The 21,406-nt window shown below is 37.7% G+C and overlaps 1 protein-coding gene across 1 annotated transcript in view; it reads left to right on the top strand.

Annotated features, from left to right (window-relative positions):
* Ryr2 (ryanodine receptor 2) overlaps nt 1–21,406 on the top strand; it is a 387,717-nt gene that overhangs the window by 280,473 nt on the left and 85,838 nt on the right. The window contains exons 68-76 of the mRNA XM_038334286.1: nt 4,687–5,007; nt 6,706–6,946; nt 7,693–7,780; nt 9,739–9,831; nt 11,651–11,821; nt 13,048–13,107; nt 16,023–16,157; nt 18,162–18,215; nt 19,279–19,391. Coding sequence (XP_038190214.1) covers nt 4,687–5,007; nt 6,706–6,946; nt 7,693–7,780; nt 9,739–9,831; nt 11,651–11,821; nt 13,048–13,107; nt 16,023–16,157; nt 18,162–18,215; nt 19,279–19,391 — 1,276 coding nt within the window. The remainder of the gene's footprint in view (nt 1–4,686; nt 5,008–6,705; nt 6,947–7,692; nt 7,781–9,738; nt 9,832–11,650; nt 11,822–13,047; nt 13,108–16,022; nt 16,158–18,161; nt 18,216–19,278; nt 19,392–21,406) is intronic.

Here is a 21,406-nt window from a genome sequence, read left to right as displayed (position 1 = left end):
CTTGTAGGGAATCAGTCTGCTTGAGTGAGGTTGCTCATGAGCCCAGGTTACCAGAGGAACTTCCTTTCCTGGATTCTGGAGAAGGAGTAATTAGCTGCAAGGGGTAGGGTGTGGGTGATTTCTTACATTGATTGATAGATGGGGTTGTGTATGAGTAATAAAAACCCAGAGACAGATATTGGGGCTCAACATGAAGATCGGAAAAGAAAAGTAGTCAGCCACTGGCTCTTACCTCTTTGAAATCTTCAGACTGATAGAGAATGAGTTCCTGTCTCTTTCTGCCTTCTATTCCTTTCTAATGATGGGATTAAAGACATGCACCACCACTGCCTAGCCTCTATGGCTGACTAGTGTGGCTGCTGGGGTTAAAGATGTGTGCAACCACTGCCTGGTCTGTATGGCTGACTAGTGTGGCTGCTTTTCACTGACCTTCAGGCAAACTTTATTTATTAAAATACAAATGAAATATCACTACATGAGGTAGTTGATAATTTGATGTAATCTATTCATATGTGGGTCTAACATCACATAACTGTATTCTTTTGTATAGCTCTGACCATTCAGAGGCATAGATAATACAGTAGTTTTTAATTTTCTCCTTCAGTTTATGAGCCATGAGGCTCTTTGTTCTCAAGTATTTTAATTTAGCATTCGTTTTAAAAAATGTGTACTTCCTCCAATGTTTCTGAAGGAAAATTTGTTCAATTCTTACAAGTTAATGGACCACATGCAAATGAATAATCTACTGAAGAAGACAAAATAATTAGCAAATATAAAGAAAATAGGTTGATCTGCGTTCTTATTGGATTGTCTTACAGTAAGCCAAGAAGGGTCATGGTATCATTATTTATCTCACTGATGGAGTTATGCCCTTCATTCTCCTTTTTAATTTTTAACATTTATTTTGTATGTGTGTATTTGTGTGTTTGAATATATGTATGTGTATGTATACACATATATGCACATGGCCACTGTTCATGCCATGTCCTCCTAAGATCCACAAGCTTTGTGTATATTCAGTGTGTCATAGATGCAAAATCCATGTTTGGTATCCCACACAGGAGAATCAGATTGTTTGTTGCATAGACACTCCTATTTTTGCTCTTGATTCCAACTTAAAAAAAATTGCTCTCCTGCTGATGATTTCAGAGATTTACCTTTGAGAATCTAGAATTATTAATAGGAATGTGAGTTGAGCTGGATGAAAAGTAAGCAGACTCTAGTTACTCTTTTCTTTTGATCTATACATTTTTTCTCTGCTCCCCTCCCTTCCTCCCTTCCCCTTCTACCCTATCTTATTTTTATTTTATTATTATTATTTTATTACTTTAAAAAATACCAATCCAAGTTCCCACTTCCTCCCCTACTCCCACTTCCCTCCCTCTCCCTCCACACACACACCCACCTCCCTCCAATCTTAAGAGAGGGCAAGGCACCCTGCCCTGTGGAAAGTCCAAGGCCCTCCCCTCTACATCCAGGTTGATCAAGGTATACATCCAAAGAGAATAGGCCCCCAAAAGCCAGTACATGCAGTAGAGACAGTAGAGACTTGATGTCAAGTTTCTTGAGTTCTTTGTATATTTTAGAGATCGTGTACGCCTGTACATGTGGGTTTGGTGAAGATCTTTTCTCATTTTGTAGACTGCCATTTTTGTCTTGTTGATCATTTCCTTTGCTTTACAAAAGCTTCTCAGTTTTAGGAGGTACCATTTATTAAATGTTTCTCTCAGTATCTGTGCTACTGGAGTTATATTTAGGAAGTGGTCTCCTGTGCCAATGAGTTCAAGTGTACTTCCCACTTTGTCTTCTATAAGGATTCAGCGTGGTTGTTTTTTGTTGAGGACTTTGATCTGTTTGGATTTGAGTTTTGTGCATGGCAATAGATATGGATCTATTTTCATAATTCTATATGTTGATATCCAGTTATGCCAGCACCATTTGTTGAATATGCTCTTTTTCCCATTTTATATTTTTAGCTTCTTTGTAAAAAATCAGGTGTTCATAAGTGTGTGGATTGATAATCTGGGTCTTCAATTTGATTCCATTGGTCTCCTGTCTGTTTTTATGCCAATTCTGGGCTGTTTTCATTACTGTAGCTCTATGGTAGAGCTTGAAGTCTGGGATAGTGATACCTCCAGAAGTTTCTTTATTGTACAGGATTGTTTTGGCTATACTGTTTTTTTTTTCCTATATGAAGTTGAGTGTTGTTCTTTCGAGGTCTGTGAAGAATTTTGCTGGGATTTTGATGGGCATTGCATTGAATCTATAAATTAAGATTGACATTTTATTATGTTAATTCTATCTACCTAAGAGCATGGTAGATCTTTCCATTTTCTGGTATTTTCTCCAGTTTCTTTCTTCAAAGATTTAAATTTCTTGTCATATAGGTCTTTCATGTGTTTGGCTAGAGTTACCCCAAGATATTTTATGTTATCTGTGACTATTGTGAAGGGTGATGTTTCTCTGCTTTCTTTCCCAGCTGTTTATCATCTGTATAAAGGATGGCTTCTAGTCTGTCTCTTAGAATAGTCAAGATCAGCTCTTAAGGGTTAAGTGTTACAGATGCCCTCTGATAGGAATGTTTCTGTTTGAAATTTTTCTAAGTCTTTGGATTTTGATTGCTTTCTAATAATTCCAGAATGTTCTTAAACCCTGACAGGAACAACTGTCTGTGAACTTGATTTTCCATGACCTAGTTACATTGTTGGGTATTTTTTTTTGTGAACCTTACTATGTAAGGAATACTTACTGACCTGAATCATTATTATTTAGTTTGGCTATTTTGTCAGTTTCACTCCATGTAATAAATGAAAGTAAAGACAAATGTATTAAATGTGCTATAGTAATATTTTTACATAAATTCTCTATATTTGTAAGTAGTGAAAATGATTAAGTTCAGATTGTTGATTTTTTGTGTAATAATATAAAGTCATCTTATTCAGGCTTTGTGAATCATTTGTAGTTGGCTGTTAATCAGGAACAAAGTGGATTTATTACCTCTATATAGATAAGGAATTGTGCAAGCAGAATATGTACATGCTCAGATTTCTGTATCTCCTCATTTGCATAGCAAATTAGCCAATCATTTCAGGATCTATCTGTGAGTTTATGACAAACAGGAAATATAACATAAAGATGAGTAAGATTTGATTCTTTCCCTTGGGATGTTCTGACTTATGGGAGGGAGGGAGGGAGGAAGAGAGGGGGAGAGAGAGAGGGAGAGAGAGAGAGAGAGAGAGAGAGAGAGAGAGAGAGAGAGAGAGAGAGACATGGGTGATAGAATTTAGAATAAGGACTACTGGGCCCCAGAAAGCAATGTTTTCCCAGAGCTCCTGGGAAAGACTTAACACAGATAATTCAGAATGAGTCTTGAAATTGAGAAGACAGAAACTCTGGTTCATTAGGGGAAATGCCAAGCATTTCACACTGACTGGAGACTGCTCCCAGGAGAGGTGAGCAGACAATGAAGCCAGGCTGGGAATCAGAGGAGGGAACCAAGAGTGGGAACTGATGTCGATAGCAAAGAAGATTCATTTACCAGCTACAGAGAGGGACTCGTGTATTGCAGAGATCCATTCTGACAGTAGTAAGGGAGATAAACACACAGCTCAGCTGTGTTGAGAACTGGGGAAACAATGTGCCTTGACAATGCCCATTGGAAGTAATAGGCAGTGGAGTGTCATGAGTTTCCTGGAGGGAGAATCATCCCAGATGTGACTGCATCTAGCTAGGATGACTGGTTGGATAACACCTTCTTTGAGAAAGTAAGTTGAAGAGGAAGTGAAAAATTTAAGCCCATTGTGTTTCAGTGGACCCTGAAAAAAAAAAAACCCAGTATTAAACAGAAAAAAAGGTGCATAAATAAAACTTTGAAGGATTAGGCTATAGCAAACAGAGGCCAGTAGTAGTGGATGTAGTTGTCTAGATAAATATGTAAGTGGAGGAGTAGAGGGGCTAAAATCGGATCCTCAGAAGCCAGCAGACAATTCCGCAAGGAGAAAGGAGTGGGTTACGGACAGTGATGTAACGAGTGAGAGTCACGGAGACTGGAGATGGTGATGGTAAGGAAGGAGGCATCCAGAAAGGGGGAGATGCTGCCTAGCAACCAGTGAGTTATGGACACAAAGTCATGACTTCCTTCTGTGGTAGAAAACTGAGTTTAGCTCCTATATAAGGATACCTGGCAAGTAGAACTTCTGGAGACATTTGTGTATCTGTAGATATGGCGGGCCAGGAGCCAGAGAGGAAAAGGCTGGGAATAGAGACCTGAGCAAGGTCCTGTGGTGGGGAAGTCATTCAGAGAGATAGGAGGTAACAAGAGAAGTGTCTCAAAATCTCCTTCTTCTAAGCAGAGGGAATAAGGGTGAATGAGGCCACACAGGGATGGCCTGAAAATGGTTATTGTGAGAAGCAGGAGGAGGAGAGAATGGCTATTCTTTTTGCTGTGGAGTAGGCAGAGCAGCTGTCCACCAGCCTAAGAGAGTGATAGCAAGGTAGGATCCTAGGGTTAGGAAAGAATTTTGAAATGATGCTAAGATAAAAGGATGAGCTGTCAGGAGAAAGATGACCAGGTTTAGAAGAGTTTTGAAGCCCAACTTGAGGTTCGTTTGCTTGAGATAGTCAAATCTGTCACATGGTACCTGTCCTCGAATTGAGCACAATCCAATTTTATCTGTGTTCCTCCAGCTCTCAGTTTACCAGCAAATGTGGAGGATGTCTGCCCAAATATACCATCCCTGGAGAAGCTCATGGCTGAGATCATAGAGCTGGCAGAGTCAGGTATCCGCTACACTCAGATGCCACACATGATGGAGGTTGTACTGCCCATGCTGTGCAGCTACATGTCACGATGGTGGGAGCACGGTCCTGAGAACCATCCAGAGAGAGCCGAGATGTGCTGTACAGCTCTCAACTCAGAACACATGAACACACTGCTGGGCAACATTCTCAAAATCATCTACAACAACCTGGGGATCGACGAAGGAGCCTGGATGAAACGCTTAGCAGGTGAGAAGCGGGGAGAACGCACCCTCCCATTTGTTTCATTTCCAGAGAAGATTTGAAATAGTGAAGGCTAGAAACTTCCCACAGTAATCTCCAGTGATTTCTTTTGTGCTCAAAGCTATCGTTGCCTAGTCCTGTTATGCTATTTAAAGAGATACAGACATGATCAGACATTCACTACCTGTCCTAGTCTCACCTTTGCTGCCATGATAAAATATCCTGACAAAAGCATTTCAGAGAAAGAGTTTATCTTATCTGGAGTTGTAAACTAACATCACTTTTGGGATATCACAGTGGCAGAAGTGTAAGGGGTGGCTAGTCATATCAAATCCATCAAGTACAAAAATAAATAAATGCTTTCATGCTTGCTTGCTTGAGTTTACTCAGCTCAGTTTCTCCACTCTTACATAGTTCAAGACCTCCTGTTTAGGTAATGATATCACCCACAGTGGGCTGGGACATCCACATCAGTTAACTTAATTAAGACAACCCCCCCACAGACTTACCCTGCAGCCAACCCAATGTAGACAATCCCCCACTGAGACCCTCTTCTTAGGTGATTTTAGGTTGTTTCAATTGACAATTAGAACTACTTATTACATAGTTAGCACTTCCAAACAATTTTCTGAATTATTTATTTCTACATAAGACTATTTAACAAGCAAAAGAGACAGTGACCAGTAACATCAATAATGGTTATGTAGACAGAGACAAAAATAAAACTGCATTTTGAAACAACCCACCTTCATATTAGTCTCCTATGACAACAGGCTAAGGAACTGAAGATAAAACACAACACATACAGTTCAGTTTATCATTTCAGTATTCTGGAACTTATAATGTTAAAATTCTGGAAGCAGTCTAAGTACCCAACACCTAGAGCATGGGTAAATATTTTCTGTATATTCTCTTACCAAACTATTACATTTTCTCCAAGCATTCAGAGTTCAGCAGTGTTCTGTGTCTTGGGATATACTCATTGTATTATATTATATTATATAGAGAAAACAGAAAAATTTTTTTATAGGAACACAGAGTGAAATATATATATAAATATATATATATATATAATGAGTTACTGCATTTATCTGTTGATAAAAACTGAAGGAAATATACTAAGATTTTAATGATTTAAACAGGTGGATTTTAAATCTTTTTTCTCATATATATTACCCAATGTGTATATGTATATATATTTGTGTACATGTATACATATTATATAACTTTTAAGGTAAAAATTGATCTTAAAATTGCTGTGTAAGCCTAGAACTATTAACTGAATGCTAAGTACAGCAGCAGTGTTCTATATAATCTAACCCTTCCATGAAGGGATGTTGGGACCTCAGGTCTTGCGTGATGATATTGCAGAGCGTGTTTAGCTTCTAAAAATGAAAGGAGTAGAAGACTTATTTCTATTTGGGGACTTCGTGTGATATTACTGATTTCAAGTATGATTCCAAGTCTTTTATTCTAAATTGTCACTCTGTTGTAAAAATAAACACACTGAATTGAATCCTGTAATCATATTTAAACATCAGTTATGTGTTTGTGGCTGGAAAAATGGTAGAGACCTTCGCTTTGTCTTTAAGGAAGCTCTGAGAGAGAAGCGGTGGGGATCTCACTCCCATTATCATACCAACGAGTCATCTTGACTTAGTGGGTATTCTTCAGAGAAGAATGTTAATTTCTCTTTCCAAATAGTGTTTTCGCAGCCTATCATCAACAAGGTGAAACCCCAGCTCTTGAAAACTCACTTCTTGCCCTTGATGGAGAAGCTAAAGAAAAAGGCTGCCATGGTAGTGTCTGAGGAAGACCACCTAAAAGCCGAGGCCAGAGGGGACATGTCCGAGGCTGAGCTGCTCATTTTGGATGAGTTCACCACGCTGGCCAGGGATCTCTATGCCTTCTACCCACTCTTGATTCGATTTGTGGACTATAACAGGTACAATGGGCGAAAGCGACTCACCCCCCCCCACCAGGTCCTCATGACCTTCTTGGCTCATCTGTTCATACAGACCTCTTACTTAACTGACCTGTTTGTGGTTATAACACCACAAAAATATTAATGCGTACATGAATTCTCACTGGACATCTTCAGTTTACCACTGAGTACTGTTAAAGGTGTGCAAGTAATGTATCTACTGTTATATTGTTTCTTTTCTACAGCAGAGACTGGAGCTATAGATGTACAAGGCTGCAGGTTATTCAGAAAGAAAATGCACTTTAATTGTTTAATATGTATACATAATATATATAATACAGTATGTACACAGACACAAAACATACTATACATAAGTGTGAATGTGGTTTATAAAGCAACCATTTGTCAAAATAAAATTAATTTTTTTAAAAAAATTTCTTTCTCTTGAAAAGTTGATGGACAGTTAAAACACTTACAAGTTTTTTAATGTTACATGATACCACTTAACCATTATGAATTATTTTGTCCACAAACCTCATTTTGGTAAACTGGGCATCATAACACAAATCTTTAATCCCAGCACTCAGGAGAGGCAGAAGTAGGTAAATCTCTGATTTTAGGTCCAACCTGGTTTACATAGCAACTTCTAGGTTAGTCAGGGGACACCCCCCCCCCCATCAAAGGCTTTGATAGAAGGGATTTGGGGGCAGTTGTTTTGTTTTTTCTTCATTAACTCTAGCTGAGAATCTGCTTATCACATCTTCCAGAGCAAAATGGCTGAAGGAGCCCAACCCAGAAGCAGAGGAGCTCTTTCGAATGGTGGCTGAAGTCTTCATCTTCTGGTCCAAATCCCATGTAAGTATGAGAATGCTGGCCAACAGCATCTATTGTTTGAAGTATGATAAGGACTTTGCAAAGGCAGACCATTTGTCTGGTTTCTGAAGTTATTATCTAAATGACATTTCTTGAGTTTATCTCCTAGAATTAACTTTACAATTTAGAACAGGACGAAGGTAACTCTGAGGACGTCAGGGAAATGGAGCCTCTCTTAAACTCAGTAATTTATCTTTTAAAGATAAAATTTTGATAGTACTGTATAAATATTAAGGTGAGTATTTATATTCCCCCTCTTTTAGACAGTGCCTAATGTAGCCCAGGCTGGTCTTAAGTACTCACTTCACCTCCACATTCTTGGATCCTTTAGGATATGTCTGATTTAAAATGACTTTTTAAACATGTATGTATGCATATTCAGATTGATGTCTGCTATCTGTGACATACTAAGAAATTCTCTTAAGGTGTTTCTGCACCTCTAAATATATCAAATGAAGTATTTTGATTGTTTATTTTGTGCTTAGGTATGATAGACTAGAGATCTGCCCTGATATAGATCTCAGTCCTTGATATTTTGAGACAGGTCCTCACTGTGTATCTTAAGTTGGCCTTGGAGTTAGCCTGACCTCAAACTTGTAATTCTCTTGCCTCTGTGGGACCTTGGCATGTGCCAACATGCCTGATGAATGGTTTCTTATTTTGTACAACTCATTCTAAAGGATGCATTAGTTTATCTGGGATATTTTGGGAGAAATGTATATTCTGAGATAAATCAACCCTTCTCCACCTGCCAAAAGCAGAGATGAATTGACAGTCTATTACCTTTCCCTCTCTCCCATGGGTAACCCAATTTTTATATGCCAAGTGGACAAACAGGAGCAATCCAGGATTAGATGATTTAGCAAGCTGAAAACCGCTGTGAAATTGGCATATGTATTCCACTCATCAATCATTTAAACACCAATGAAGTGTCTTTGAATTTTTGTCTTAAAGAATATTTTGGAAGGAGGACTCTATTATAATCAGCAGGCTCATTTAATGGTACTTTGAATAATAGAAATATTGGTATATCTTAGAATCAGACTTTTTTTATGTATTGAAATTTTCTCCAAATGTTTAAAATCAATTGATTTTACCATTCTGTTTCTAAATAAAAAGTACATAAAATAATGTTATAGTATTTTTAGAATTAGATGGAATAACTATCAGAATAAGAAGTTGTCTTAGAGTTGTATGTGTCCTTGAAAGACTGTGTTTATTCCAGGAGGCAGCATATACCGCTCCCCAGCAAAACTAAGTATGGATTGTTCATATTGTCATTTGGTAATGTGTGGTTTTTATGACTTAAACTTTCTATACTTAGTGTCCTGTCTTTAAAACATACCTATTCAAGACAGGGGGTGGTGTTGCACGCCTTTAATACTAGCACTTTGGAGGCAGAGGCAGGCGGATCTCTGAGTTCGAGTCTAGCCTGGTCTACAAGAGCTAGTTCCACAACAGCTAGGGCTGTTACACAGAGAAACTCTGTCTTGAAAAAAAGAGCCAAAAACCAAAAATAAAATAAAATAAACAAAAACAAAAACCATACCTATTCAAGATGGGCCTGATGGTATGGTTCTATCATTCCAATTCCTGAGAAAGTGAAGGAAGGAGGCTTAAAATATCATGGCCTGTTTAGCCATGGAGTGAGTTTAAGGCCATTCTGAGCAATTTAGTGAGAATTTATCTTTTAATAAGAAGAGGGCTGAGGGATGTACTCTGTGGTAGAGTACTTGCCTAGTATGGACAAAACCCTAAGTTCTGTCCCAACCTTGGAAAATGTCAACCATACTCACATATAGTTCTTAAAATTGTTGTCCCTAACCTAGTAGTCTCAGATCAGTATCTGTCCTTGAAAAAATTCTGGGCTTCTGTATAACTCTAATTATATCCTTTTTCTCTAAGTAGTTTTAACTGAACTTTCCTTTGCAACTTCTTAGAATTTCAAAAGAGAAGAACAGAACTTTGTGGTGCAGAATGAAATCAACAACATGTCCTTCCTCATCACTGATACCAAGTCTAAGATGTCCAAGGTACCAAGTCTTCCTATCTGTTTCAATATTTCTTTATGAGTTGCTGGGTTTTAGGAGTTTGTTTGAAAGTTCATCATGGTAACTGGGTTGGTTGGATAATATTGCTTACTGATTTAAAAACATGTTCTGTTTGGATAACTTCTAGGATTAGTTTGAATCAGGTGTAGTAAACTACTGAGACATAAAAATGATCTATGAAAGATGAAGTTTTTACAAGATTTCTAGAAACTAAACTTACTAAAAATAATGTATTATAAACTGGTACATATAAAAAACGAGTTCCACCCAATATGTATATCTCTTTGGAATATAACTGTTCTGGCTTCTAATGTTCAGAAAATTATAGATTTGATAGGGCACAACTATATATGGAATAATAATATACTGCAATATGATGATTATGTACAAGTCCTTTGTAATGAGTCAGTTGCTGGAGCTGGAGAGATGGCTCAACAGTTAAGCATACTGACTGTTCTTGGCGAGGACCCAGGTTCAATTTCCAATATCTACATGGTGGCTTACCAACATCTGTAACTCCAGTTCTAGAAGAGCTGATGCCCTCTTCTGGCCTGTGTGGGTGTGGGTGGAACTCACACGTGCACAGACATACACATAGGCAGAAACTCTATACACATAAAAGCAGAAATGTTTTAAAAAAATGAATCAATTGCTGCATTACTTCTCACTGTGCTGAGAAGTCTTTCATCTCCAGCCTTTTTCATATTTCACCTTTTTTGGGGGTGTTGATGTTTTGTCTTATTTCTTTGTTTTGCTTGTCTCTTTTTGAGATAGTGCCCTACTAGGTAGTTCTGGCTGTCCTGGAACTCACTATGTATAACAGCTGGCCTCACACTCACAGAGATCTTCCTGCCTCTGCCTCTCAAGTGTTGGGATTAAAGGTGTGGGTTAAGATACTAGACTATTTCACCTTCTTTTAAGTAATGTCAATCATTTGCATGCTTAATTTCCCTTTGTTTCTTTTCTCTATTCCCTGTGACTTTTGCAACATATCATTGTCATAGAACTGGTTCAGTTTGGAATTATTGCTGCAAAAGAAATCCAAAATTTGAAGTGGATAGGGGGCAATTATTGTCTTACAGTAGGAAAACTTGATCTCTTTGTTAGAAGACTACTCCCTGCCCATCAGAACTTAGAGTGGATTTGAGGTACCCTGGTGGCACCACCATAGTCCTTAAAAAAGTCACAAGACGCTGCTTGATGTATGTGTCCAGGTTCAGTTTTAACATAGTCACACCAGTACTTCTGAATATTTCTGAACCACTGAGACTGGTATGCCATTTGGTTTCTCGGGAGATACAGTGAAGCGGTAATAAAAGAGGAAAATGTATTTTAAAATAGTTATGTATAAAGCACATAGGTAGTTTATAAATAATCCAGATAGTGTGTTCATGTATAAAACACACTCTTTTTATTCATGTATATTGCGAAGCGTTTATCCAAGCAAAAGTAAGTTTTCTGTATTTAAATTAATTTAATCATTGAGAATTAGAAAGCATATTATGTATTAAATCACTATGTGGAATTTCTCCCTAATGGTATGGTGTGTCTTGCTATCTAAAAATTACACGAGAATAGAATACCATGAGTTAATGGTAAATATGTAGGAAGAATAAAAGCTACAAGTAAAAGAAAAACTTTGCTGAGAAGAAAAGATGGCCTTTCAGAGTGGTCGGCATTGCTAAAAGTCAGAACCACGAGAAAATAAGGAAAGTGGGGCCATGACTGTGTTAAAGGAGACTGGCAGATCTGAATGAAAGAAACATGGATGAACATCCCAGCATTCCTCTTTGACCCGCAGGCAGCCGTTTCTGACCAAGAGAGGAAGAAAATGAAGCGCAAAGGGGACCGCTATTCTATGCAGACATCGCTGATTGTGGCAGCTCTGAAGCGACTGCTGCCCATTGGGCTGAACATCTGTGCCCCCGGGGACCAGGAGCTCATTGCTCTGGCCAAAAATCGATTTAGCTTGGTGAGTCTCCTGGTCACCCAGGGGTGGCGGTCATCAGACCTCCAGGCTCTGTGGTATTGCAGCCTTTGAATAACTGTCAGTATTTCATTCACAGTTGCGTTTTTGTAAGTAGTTTTTCTGCCTACTCTAGGACTTAAATCAATGACTGCCTATTATTTTGGGGAGAATTTTTGTCCTAAGCAAACAAAATGTATGAATCTGTGGCTCTAAGGTGAAAAATGGATTGCATATGAACTCCTTTATAAAATCTGCCATGAGAGCTTTGGTCAGATTTTTCAACATTAGAAGCAAATGCATTGCTCCAATGGTGACTAGGAGAGGCGTTAGCTTCCAGGAGCTCTGGTCCTTTGTGGGCATTGTGATTTTTTTCTTTGCTAGAATTATTTCCTTTCGTTTATTTTTCATAATTACAGATGACTATGTAAATTTCCAGAAAGATGTCTTGGAGTTGCTAATTTGTATATGCCAATTGGAGAATGCATTCTCCCTATCCTCTTTTCCAGAGACTGATGTGAAATGCCTGTGTGGGTCTTGTTTGTGTCCTTGGAAGGAGTGAATGGAGGGATGCTTGGGTAGAGTCATCTGATGTTTGATTTTACACGAACACTTCTTGTTAGCTCTGTTATGGAGTATGTTGTGACATGCAAAAGTCTCTGTGGAGATTTGAGAGAAAACCATGGATTTATTCCCATACGAGCCAAGGGAACATGTTTCTGTCTTCTTTCTTCTTATGAATTAGATATTCCTTCTGTTGACCCTTAACATCCTTACTGAGTAGTCAAAGTAGCTTGCGGCCCTGCTTGAAGTGGTCACAGTGTAGAGAGGTTTTCTGAGGGTAGAGGGTGGCTCAATTGGTAAGAGTATATAGCACTCTTGGAAAGGACTAGGTTCAGCTTTGAGAACCTACTTTAGAAACTCACAACCATCTGTAACTTCTTCTTCAGAGTGTCTGACACCTTCTGGGCTCCACGGGCAACTGCACTCACATGTGCACATATACACACGCACATACAAACGCACATATACATGACCATACACGCACATACATACACACACACAGACACACACACACACACTTTCTCTAACTTTTTCAGAAAGAAGTGAAAAATGTAAACATTCCTGTCAGAAATACACTGTTTAACAGGGTATTTGATTGTTCTTGTTGAATGTGGCAGTCGATGCACTTGTTATGAGATTTCTTGTAGGTAACATGTATTTCTTGACAGAAAGACACCGAGGAGGAAGTACGAGATATAATCCGCAGTAATATACACCTACAAGGCAAGGTAAGCCAGCTTTTACTCCAATTCATGTTTACTATTTTCAAGATATTATTACTAAAAGTCTCACACTAGCAAGCAAGATTATTTTAGTTGGCCATTATTATACTTGCAAAGACTTTGCATTAATAACTTGAATGGTCATAATGGTGTAATCTTAAAAGTAGAGGATTGTAAATTATAAAATTAAAAAAAAATTGTCACAGATTGAATAAATACTGTATATGCATTTTCCAATGTTTTTTTTTTGTGTGTTTTGGGGGGACCTGGAAGCAGAAATCCATAACAAGTTGAATTTTTTTCCTTTAGTGTTAAGGCAAAAATGTATGTTTAGGAGTTATTCATATATAGGAAATATTGGGAATTGCTACAGTAAGCAAATGAGTTGACCCAAGTAGAAGAAAATCCTATTAAAGACAAGCGTGACTAGAAGCTGGTTTCCAGCAGTACTGAAAGAGTTGCTAAAACCGAGTTTTACAGTCCAGTATTTGCTATTACTTGAAGATTTTCTTAAATACTACCGAGTAGGTCACTCATTTATTTATAAGATATAACATGTGAAAAGTCTGATTTTGTTGAGCTTGGTGGGTAGTGCATGCCTGTAATCCCAACTCTGAAGAGGCTGAGATGCGAAGTTTGTAAATTTGTGGCTAGCCTGGGTTATATAGCAAGGCCCTGACTTCAAAAGCAAAAACCAACCAAACAAAAGAGATCTATTATGTGACCCCATCTGTAGGTTTCTACTCTAGTTTGTCACCCTTCTGAGGATTCTGTATAATTAATAAAACTGAAGGAATAAAAATATATTTAAAAATCACTAATTAGTGCTTCAGTGTTTTAAAATATTCCTTCCCACAGACCTACATGTCTTTATTCTTTTAAGCATATGGAAGGATATGATTGATACAGGTAAAATATGCTTCTGCTATATTCCCAGTGCACATGGTGTCTTTAAGGCAAGTTTCCTGTTAACTTCAGTGTAAGCAAAACCATATTTTAGTAATAAATCCTACAGAGAAGGGGATTAACTCCTAGTGGAGTCTCTTTTTCAGAGAGGAAAGAAAAACCTAAATATTTTTGTGAATTGTTGTAAAACCTTCACCTGAACTCAGGCCCAGAGTTTATACTGTGAGCTCTCATTCAGGGAGAGACATGAATGTTTTTACAGACATGGGAGTTAGATGGCATCATGAATCCCTGAAGGGTTCCTGAGGTCTTTCCACTTAGGCAACCCCTGTTAAGTATCCTCAGGGTCTGTGCCCATGGCAGGAAGTGGTCATGTAGCCCTTGGGTGTAGTGGTATTTCATTTCTGTGTGTTTATTTTGGGTCTGGTCTAAACTTGACTCTAAACTTAAACTGATGTGAGAGGAGTTTGGTGCCAACTCTCACATCAGGGAATCTGATGTCCTCGTCTAAACAACATAGGCATATGCACCTGTGTGCACAGAACTATAGAGACACACACAGTTTAAGAAATAAAAATATTAAAAAAATTACAAAGATATTATTTTGAATTTTTATTATGTAATTTGACAGCATTAGCAAATAAAATGTTGAGATTTCTTTTTGGTGAGTGTAAAATTTGTATGCTGTCTTGGTTTATATTAAAGTCTTCGTTTCAGTGAGAATTTGCTATGTTCTAAACTCCCTAAGTTTAGAGTCAAGTTTAGACCAGACCCGAAATAAACACACAGAAACTATATTAATTGCAATACTGTTTGTCCAATAGCTTAAGCATATTTCTAGCTAGCTCTTACATCTTAAATTAACCAATTTCTATTATTTTGTATTTTATCATGAGGCTTGTGGTTTACCGGAAAGGGTCCAGCTAGTGTCTGTCTCATGTTTTTCTCCTCCAGTGGTTACAAGGCTGGGATCCAGTGAGGAGTGGAGGCAGGGAGGTCAGAAGGGGATGGTCTGTGGGATCCACAGGAGGTTTGGACTTGAGGAAAGGGAGGCTGCAGCTGGTATTCAGCTGCAGCACTGGGGATGAGATTAGGTCTGCTGAGGGAAGAGAGAGAGTGGAGGTCTGTGGCAGACTAACTGGTGTTCTGGCTGAGCTTTGAAATTTCAACACTGTTCCTTGCTTCAGCATAGACAAGTGCTATTCATGATTCTTCCTGGGGTACATTCGCTGGAGATGCAGCCATTTTCATGACTACAGTTCTCTGAATTTTTGTCTCAGGAAAAGTGCCTGGGACTCTTGTTAACATTTCATATCAAGTTGTCAAAACTGGGAGATTCCAGGGCCTCTGAACTGTGGTTTCCTGACCCTGTGTTGCTGACTGGTGATTTTTTCCAAGCAACACAAAATGTCTTATGTGGTTTCAGGGAGTTTTTGGGTTCCCAAGACACCAAACCTGGTGTCCTCCACCCTGGTTACCTACTATGTGTTTACCCCCTAATTACATCTTAACTACTCTAGGGAAATATTCCCAATCACTCACACAGTCAGTCACATATGTCTTACCCATTATCCTCATTAAAATGATAAACAGTAATGAAATTTCTATCCTCTCTACTACATGAGAATTTCATGAATATATGAAGTTTTATGTTTCTGATCTCTGAATAGCTTTCTCTTGCTCTTTTAGTGATATATCTAAGATATGCATCATAAAATGTAGACACAGAGGTATGGATATAGCAGTCAAACTGAACTAACCTTTCCATTTCCTCAGATGGTTGTATATTTGTAAATAGGTTTTAAATCTTCTCAGTAAGCTTTGGCAATGTAGTAGCATCTTATTAAAGGAGCTGTCATACAGTCTGGCGGCTCCCTAGACTGCTATGTGGCTAGAGTTCTGTAGGTGTTTTATTAACTCTTCTCTGTGTGTTTAGTGGTCCTGGTAGACCCAGCAAATGATCATTCTGGACACCCCCTCTCTTCAGTTGCCACCTTGTGTTTCCTCCCCCACAGTTGGAAGATCCTGCAATCAGGTGGCAAATGGCTCTCTACAAAGACCTGCCAAACAGGACGGAAGACACCTCAGACCCAGAGAGGACAGTGGAGCGTGTCTTGGATATAGCAAATGTACTTTTTCATCTTGAACAGGTCAGATCTTTGTGTTAATCCCATCATATTTGCCTTAGCTACATAAAGTATTTTTAAAAATGTTCATTAATTTTAACTGTGGTCTCCCAACCCCCATATATGTTTAGAATATTCATTACAATGAGCATATAATTCATTATTTCCAAGATTATAGTTTTTGGAGACATCTGTAGATAGTATGTTTCAGGAGACCAGAGCTTTCAATTCTACTTTTAAACTTTTCTAACATTGTATAGATTGTTAGTAGTATAGACTTTATTCTAAACCTTTCTAATAAAATATCACAGTTATACCAAATTTCAAATATTTTATTTTTATATCATTTTAATATTTCACATAAAATATGCCTGAGATATTTTGTCTCTTACTGGTTTAATATCTGAAGTGCTTTCTCTTTTGCTTGTTTTACCTTTGCTTTTATGAGAGATTTTGAGCAATTTCTCTCTGATATAAAGAGCAATTTATGTTTATAAAAGAGTAATATATTGACAGTAAAACCCCAAATGAGGAAAATATTTTTGTGTCAATTTTCAGTCTTAACCTATTTTAACTACCAAGTTCTTGTGTATTTTATTCTCTATTTTGTCTTCTTAGTTCAAGAATTTTCAAAGTAGTAATTCTTGTGACACTCTCAATTATATTGTATGTTTATATTATATTAAAAACAGTCTGTTACAAAATACATGTATCTAGGCAATTGTCTGGTTTCTATACACATATCTGAATCTGCTTGTATATAGTTTAGATTCATTAAATGAAACTTATGCTCTACACACATAAACATATTCTCTTTTAAACATGACATCTAGTCAACGAGGTAACATTCGAGCTGGAGAGATGGCTCAGCAGTAAAGGTGTGAAAGCGTGAGGCCCTGAGGTCAGATCTCCAGCTCCCATATAAAGGCTGAATATGGTGACCATTTCTGTAACGACAGAACAGGGATGGGGTAGAAGCAGGAGGGTCTTGAGGACTCACTGCTTAGGCAGCCTACCTGAGGCTTTCTGATCTGCAAGTTCACTGAGAGAACCTATCTGAAATACTAAGGTTGAGAGGGTTAAAAATACTTTACAATGATCTCTGCCCTCTGTTCACAAACATATTAATGTGAGCATCTACTCATGCACATGTATTCAGCAAACACACATGAAATAAATATTAAAGAAAAATAAGATTGCACTGGTGAGAGAGGCTAGCATAGTTAGCCAGTGGGTCTCTGACAGTACCTGGGGGATATGCTTTCTTAATACTGAATATGAGAAAATAAAATACTTGTGTCATCCCAAGAACTTTCCTACCTTTGTGCTGTAGGGATTAAGTTTTGATTTTCTATCTGCTTTAGCCACATTTGCATATATAACCATAATATTAATATACATATTGCTTTGATTTTACTATATATTATTTGAACATCCATCCCTGCCTTGAATGGTTAAATAACATATGGAGATAGTTTAAAGTAGCCTGTCCCACTACTTAAATTTTTTCTTGTATAATTCTTTGCTAAATTTTGAGGCTAGATGCCAGTTGGATCCTTTTGTTTCCTGTTCACAACTGTTTCTCAAGAACTCAAGAACTTCACACATGTCTATGGATTTTCATCATATTCAGCAGAATTCCGTACTTATCAAAAATGCTCCCTTAAAATCTCGGACCCCAAAGTGGAGTTGTATATCAGGATACACTGGATCTTATTGGACAGCTCAGCTCTTGATTCTGTTTTAATCTACGCTATCCCCAATAAGAATTTATTCCACCTAATACTCTCATCAAGAAGACAATTGAAGTGAACATTTGCTAGATCATTACATTGATTTTACTGAGGACAGAGAGTCAGAGAAATAAGAACTTGTGAGTTAGACAGATCACCCTGTTAAAATGTCTGCAGTGGCTCAGTCAGTCTTAATGTTTTCAATAATTATTGTATTCATAGTCCAAGCATTTGTTGCAACGCATAATATATTTGGCTTTACTTTGGGCTAACATAACATTTTCATTTTTTCCAGAAATCTAAGTATACTGAGTATACTGGCCGGAGATATTTCAGTCTGGGAAGTACAGTGCTCCATTGCCTAGAGAATACTAATTAATTTACAAAACCATACTAGGAATTTATATTCTTTCTAATACTTATGATTAATCTCCTTTTTTTTCTCTTGAAGTTTCAAGCACCATTATTCAAATAAATAGCCTGTTTTGCATAATTTCTTACAACTTTTGAATTCTCATTTATCTTACCTAACAAAAATAGCTACTTTTTTTAGTACTTTTATAATATTAAATCCTTCTATTTACTCCTGGTACTGAGTTCACAAAGCCTTGTTGTCTTCTTTTATTAAAGAGTTGTAGGCTTCGCATTGACACTGTTTGTATTTGTGGTTACCATACTTACATTAAAGGTAGTTTCAGTGAATATGTAAGTGAGTGCATTTCTATATAGGAAACAAAACAACACAACCCACAAAGGGGATTAGAAAAATGAAACGAGGACCTGAGTTTGATCATCAAAACCCACATTTTAAAAACTGGGCCTGGCAGAATGTGCTTGTAATTCTAGCACTGGGGAGACAGAGACAGCCAGATCTCTGGGACTCACTGGCCAGCCAAACTATCCTAGTTGGTAAGTTCTATGCCAGTGAGAGACCTTATCTCAAAAACATAAACAAACAAAATGCAAACAAACAAAAAACAAGTTTTATGGCAACTGAGGAATGATACCCGAAGTTGCTCACTGACCTCCATATGCATACTCACATGTGTGTACATGCACCTATGTACAAATATACATGCATATACATGAGATTAAAAATTTTTAAATGCTTAAAATTTTGAGAATGGCACAAAATGATTTTATATATAAATCATTTTATATATAAATGTTTCTTTGATTTTAAAGATAACAAGGCTTGGGAGCTACAGACTATTAGAAAATAGGTAATTTTTACTAAGTACCATTTGAAATCATCTAAAATTTAGCTTTGGGTAACTTTGAGGATATAGTCTTAACCAAAATAATTGTTAGGCAATTTGGAATAAATTTAAGAGATGCAGCTGATTAATATCACACTGTTGAGGGTGGATTGAGGCTGTAAACGCATGTTTATTTGTGCTGTTCTACCTCAGGTGGAACATCCTCAGAGATCGAAGAAGGCTGTATGGCATAAACTACTCTCTAAGCAGAGGAAAAGAGCCGTCGTCGCCTGCTTCCGGATGGCCCCCTTGTACAATCTGCCAAGGTCAAAATTGTTTTTAATGCTTAATTAAAGGAGATTCATTTTCTTCTCTAAATAGTCAGTGGCAATGGTAATCTATCCAAGGTATTAACAGTAGAGAGTTATTGGTTCTTGTAACTCATCAGTTTGTTTTCCTTGTTTATTTAGAGAACCACAGTTTGCCCTGTCATAATAGTGTGTTGAGAAATAGTTGCTCACATAGGGGAGGACATGTACTGTGCTTGGAAACATTCTTTCAAGTCCAAATGCTCAGATTTCAACTTGAGTTTCTGTATTATACAACATTGGTCAAGTTGATTTCTTCACTCTACTGTGGTTTCCCCTTCTGGACTGTGACAGGATTGGCCCCATACAGTACAAAGACAGACTGGTGAACATTACAGAATGCTTGTCAGTATGCAGGTCACAGTAGATGCTAGCCATGGCTGCTGTTTGTATAATTGTTCTCATGCAGAGAAAAGAAAAGAAACTCTCCTGACTTTCAGCAATGACAAAATGAACCCAAGAGACTCTTTGCTGTTCTCTTAGGATTAAAACAGCATACTTGTTAATAGAAATATAACTTGGTGCATTCCAGTTTGGCTTGATGACCTCTTACAGTTTTCTGGGTATTATCTCAAAGCATTGGTCTTCTTGCTACTTAACTTTCTGCAAGTAGCCATATTCCCAATGTATTGGTTACTTTTCTATTACTGTGATAAAACATCAAGACAAAGGTAATTTATAGTCAAAAGAACACATTGGAAATGGTGTGAATCTAGTCTTCAAACTCTCAAAGCACAGCTCCAATAGTACATTCCTTCGAAATGTCACACCTCCCCAAACCACTGTAACAAAGAGAAGCAAGTATCCAAATGCCCGAGACTATGGGGGCTATTTCTCATTCAAGCCACCACATCTATGTCTTGTAAACAAGGCTCACTCAACTGTAACACTTTTTGGAACATCTCTGATCTCCATGTAAGTCAGCCCTCTTTCTGTATGTTTATTCAGCGAGGTTACTTCTGGTTGTTACAATGTGCTACAGTCTTCAGGGTGCTTGCCTCTCTGATTCCAAAGGTTCCATACAATTTTAAGTTTCTATTTTCCTAACCCTGAACAGCAACCAGTGCCTTGCCATTCAATGAATCTCTATCATATTGGAGAAAGAATTAATCTTACAAAGACATCACTTAAACCGTTTCAGGAGCATCTTAGCTGAGCGAGGTGTATCTGAATGTCCCTGAGGGCTGGACATGTCGTCTGTTTAAAAGTCTAAAAATTGTGTGCATGGTGCTGAGGTTCTGAAAGAGGCTGAACACATCCTTTGGCTTGCCTTGCTCATGTGTGGGAATTTACAGTCATTGTTAGTGTTTCAAAAAAATGTTAGTTCCTTTCCTGTTTTCAAGGCTCCTCTTAAGCCCATCTTCCATTATGCTTCATGCTTTCCTAACACACTTCTGTTACTGTTGAATACAGGCTTCCCTCATACAATATCATTCCGTTACTTCTAATATGATGTCTGCTTACTATTCTTTTATCCATTCTCACTTAAATCTTACCTATTTTTCTCGTTAGCATCATAATAAGTTTCATTGACTCTTCTTGTCTTCACTAATCTCTTTTTGTATTTCATAGGCAAACATTTTTTTTGAAATTTATTTTGTGTGTATGTTTGTGTGGAATCTATGGGTGTGATGTTGCACATACATTCAGTAACCACAGAGGCCAGAAGAGGGCATTAAACCCCCTGGAGTAGAGTTACAGATGGGCATGTGCCACCTGCCCTGGGTGCTGGAAACTGAGTTTGGATCCTCTTCAAGAACACAAGTGCACACCACAGAGCCACTTTTCAACTTCAGATGGACATATTTTTTTTTAATCAGTGATCTAAGATTTCCTCTTCATCCCTAGAGTTGTAGAAAATTCACTCAATAATTCCACTCTAGAATGCCAGAGCCTGTTTGAAATTAATTTGAATATAGGCTAATTCTTCTGTTGGCTTACAGTATTTAGCAAGAATCAAGAGTAGGAAATGA

The sequence above is a fragment of the Arvicola amphibius genome, chromosome 6 (genome assembly GCF_903992535.2).
Source record: "Arvicola amphibius chromosome 6, mArvAmp1.2, whole genome shotgun sequence".
Classification (NCBI taxonomy): Eukaryota; Metazoa; Chordata; class Mammalia; order Rodentia; family Cricetidae; genus Arvicola; species Arvicola amphibius.
Note: the sequence above shows the minus strand (reverse complement) of the source record. Positions and strands in the feature narration are given on the sequence as shown.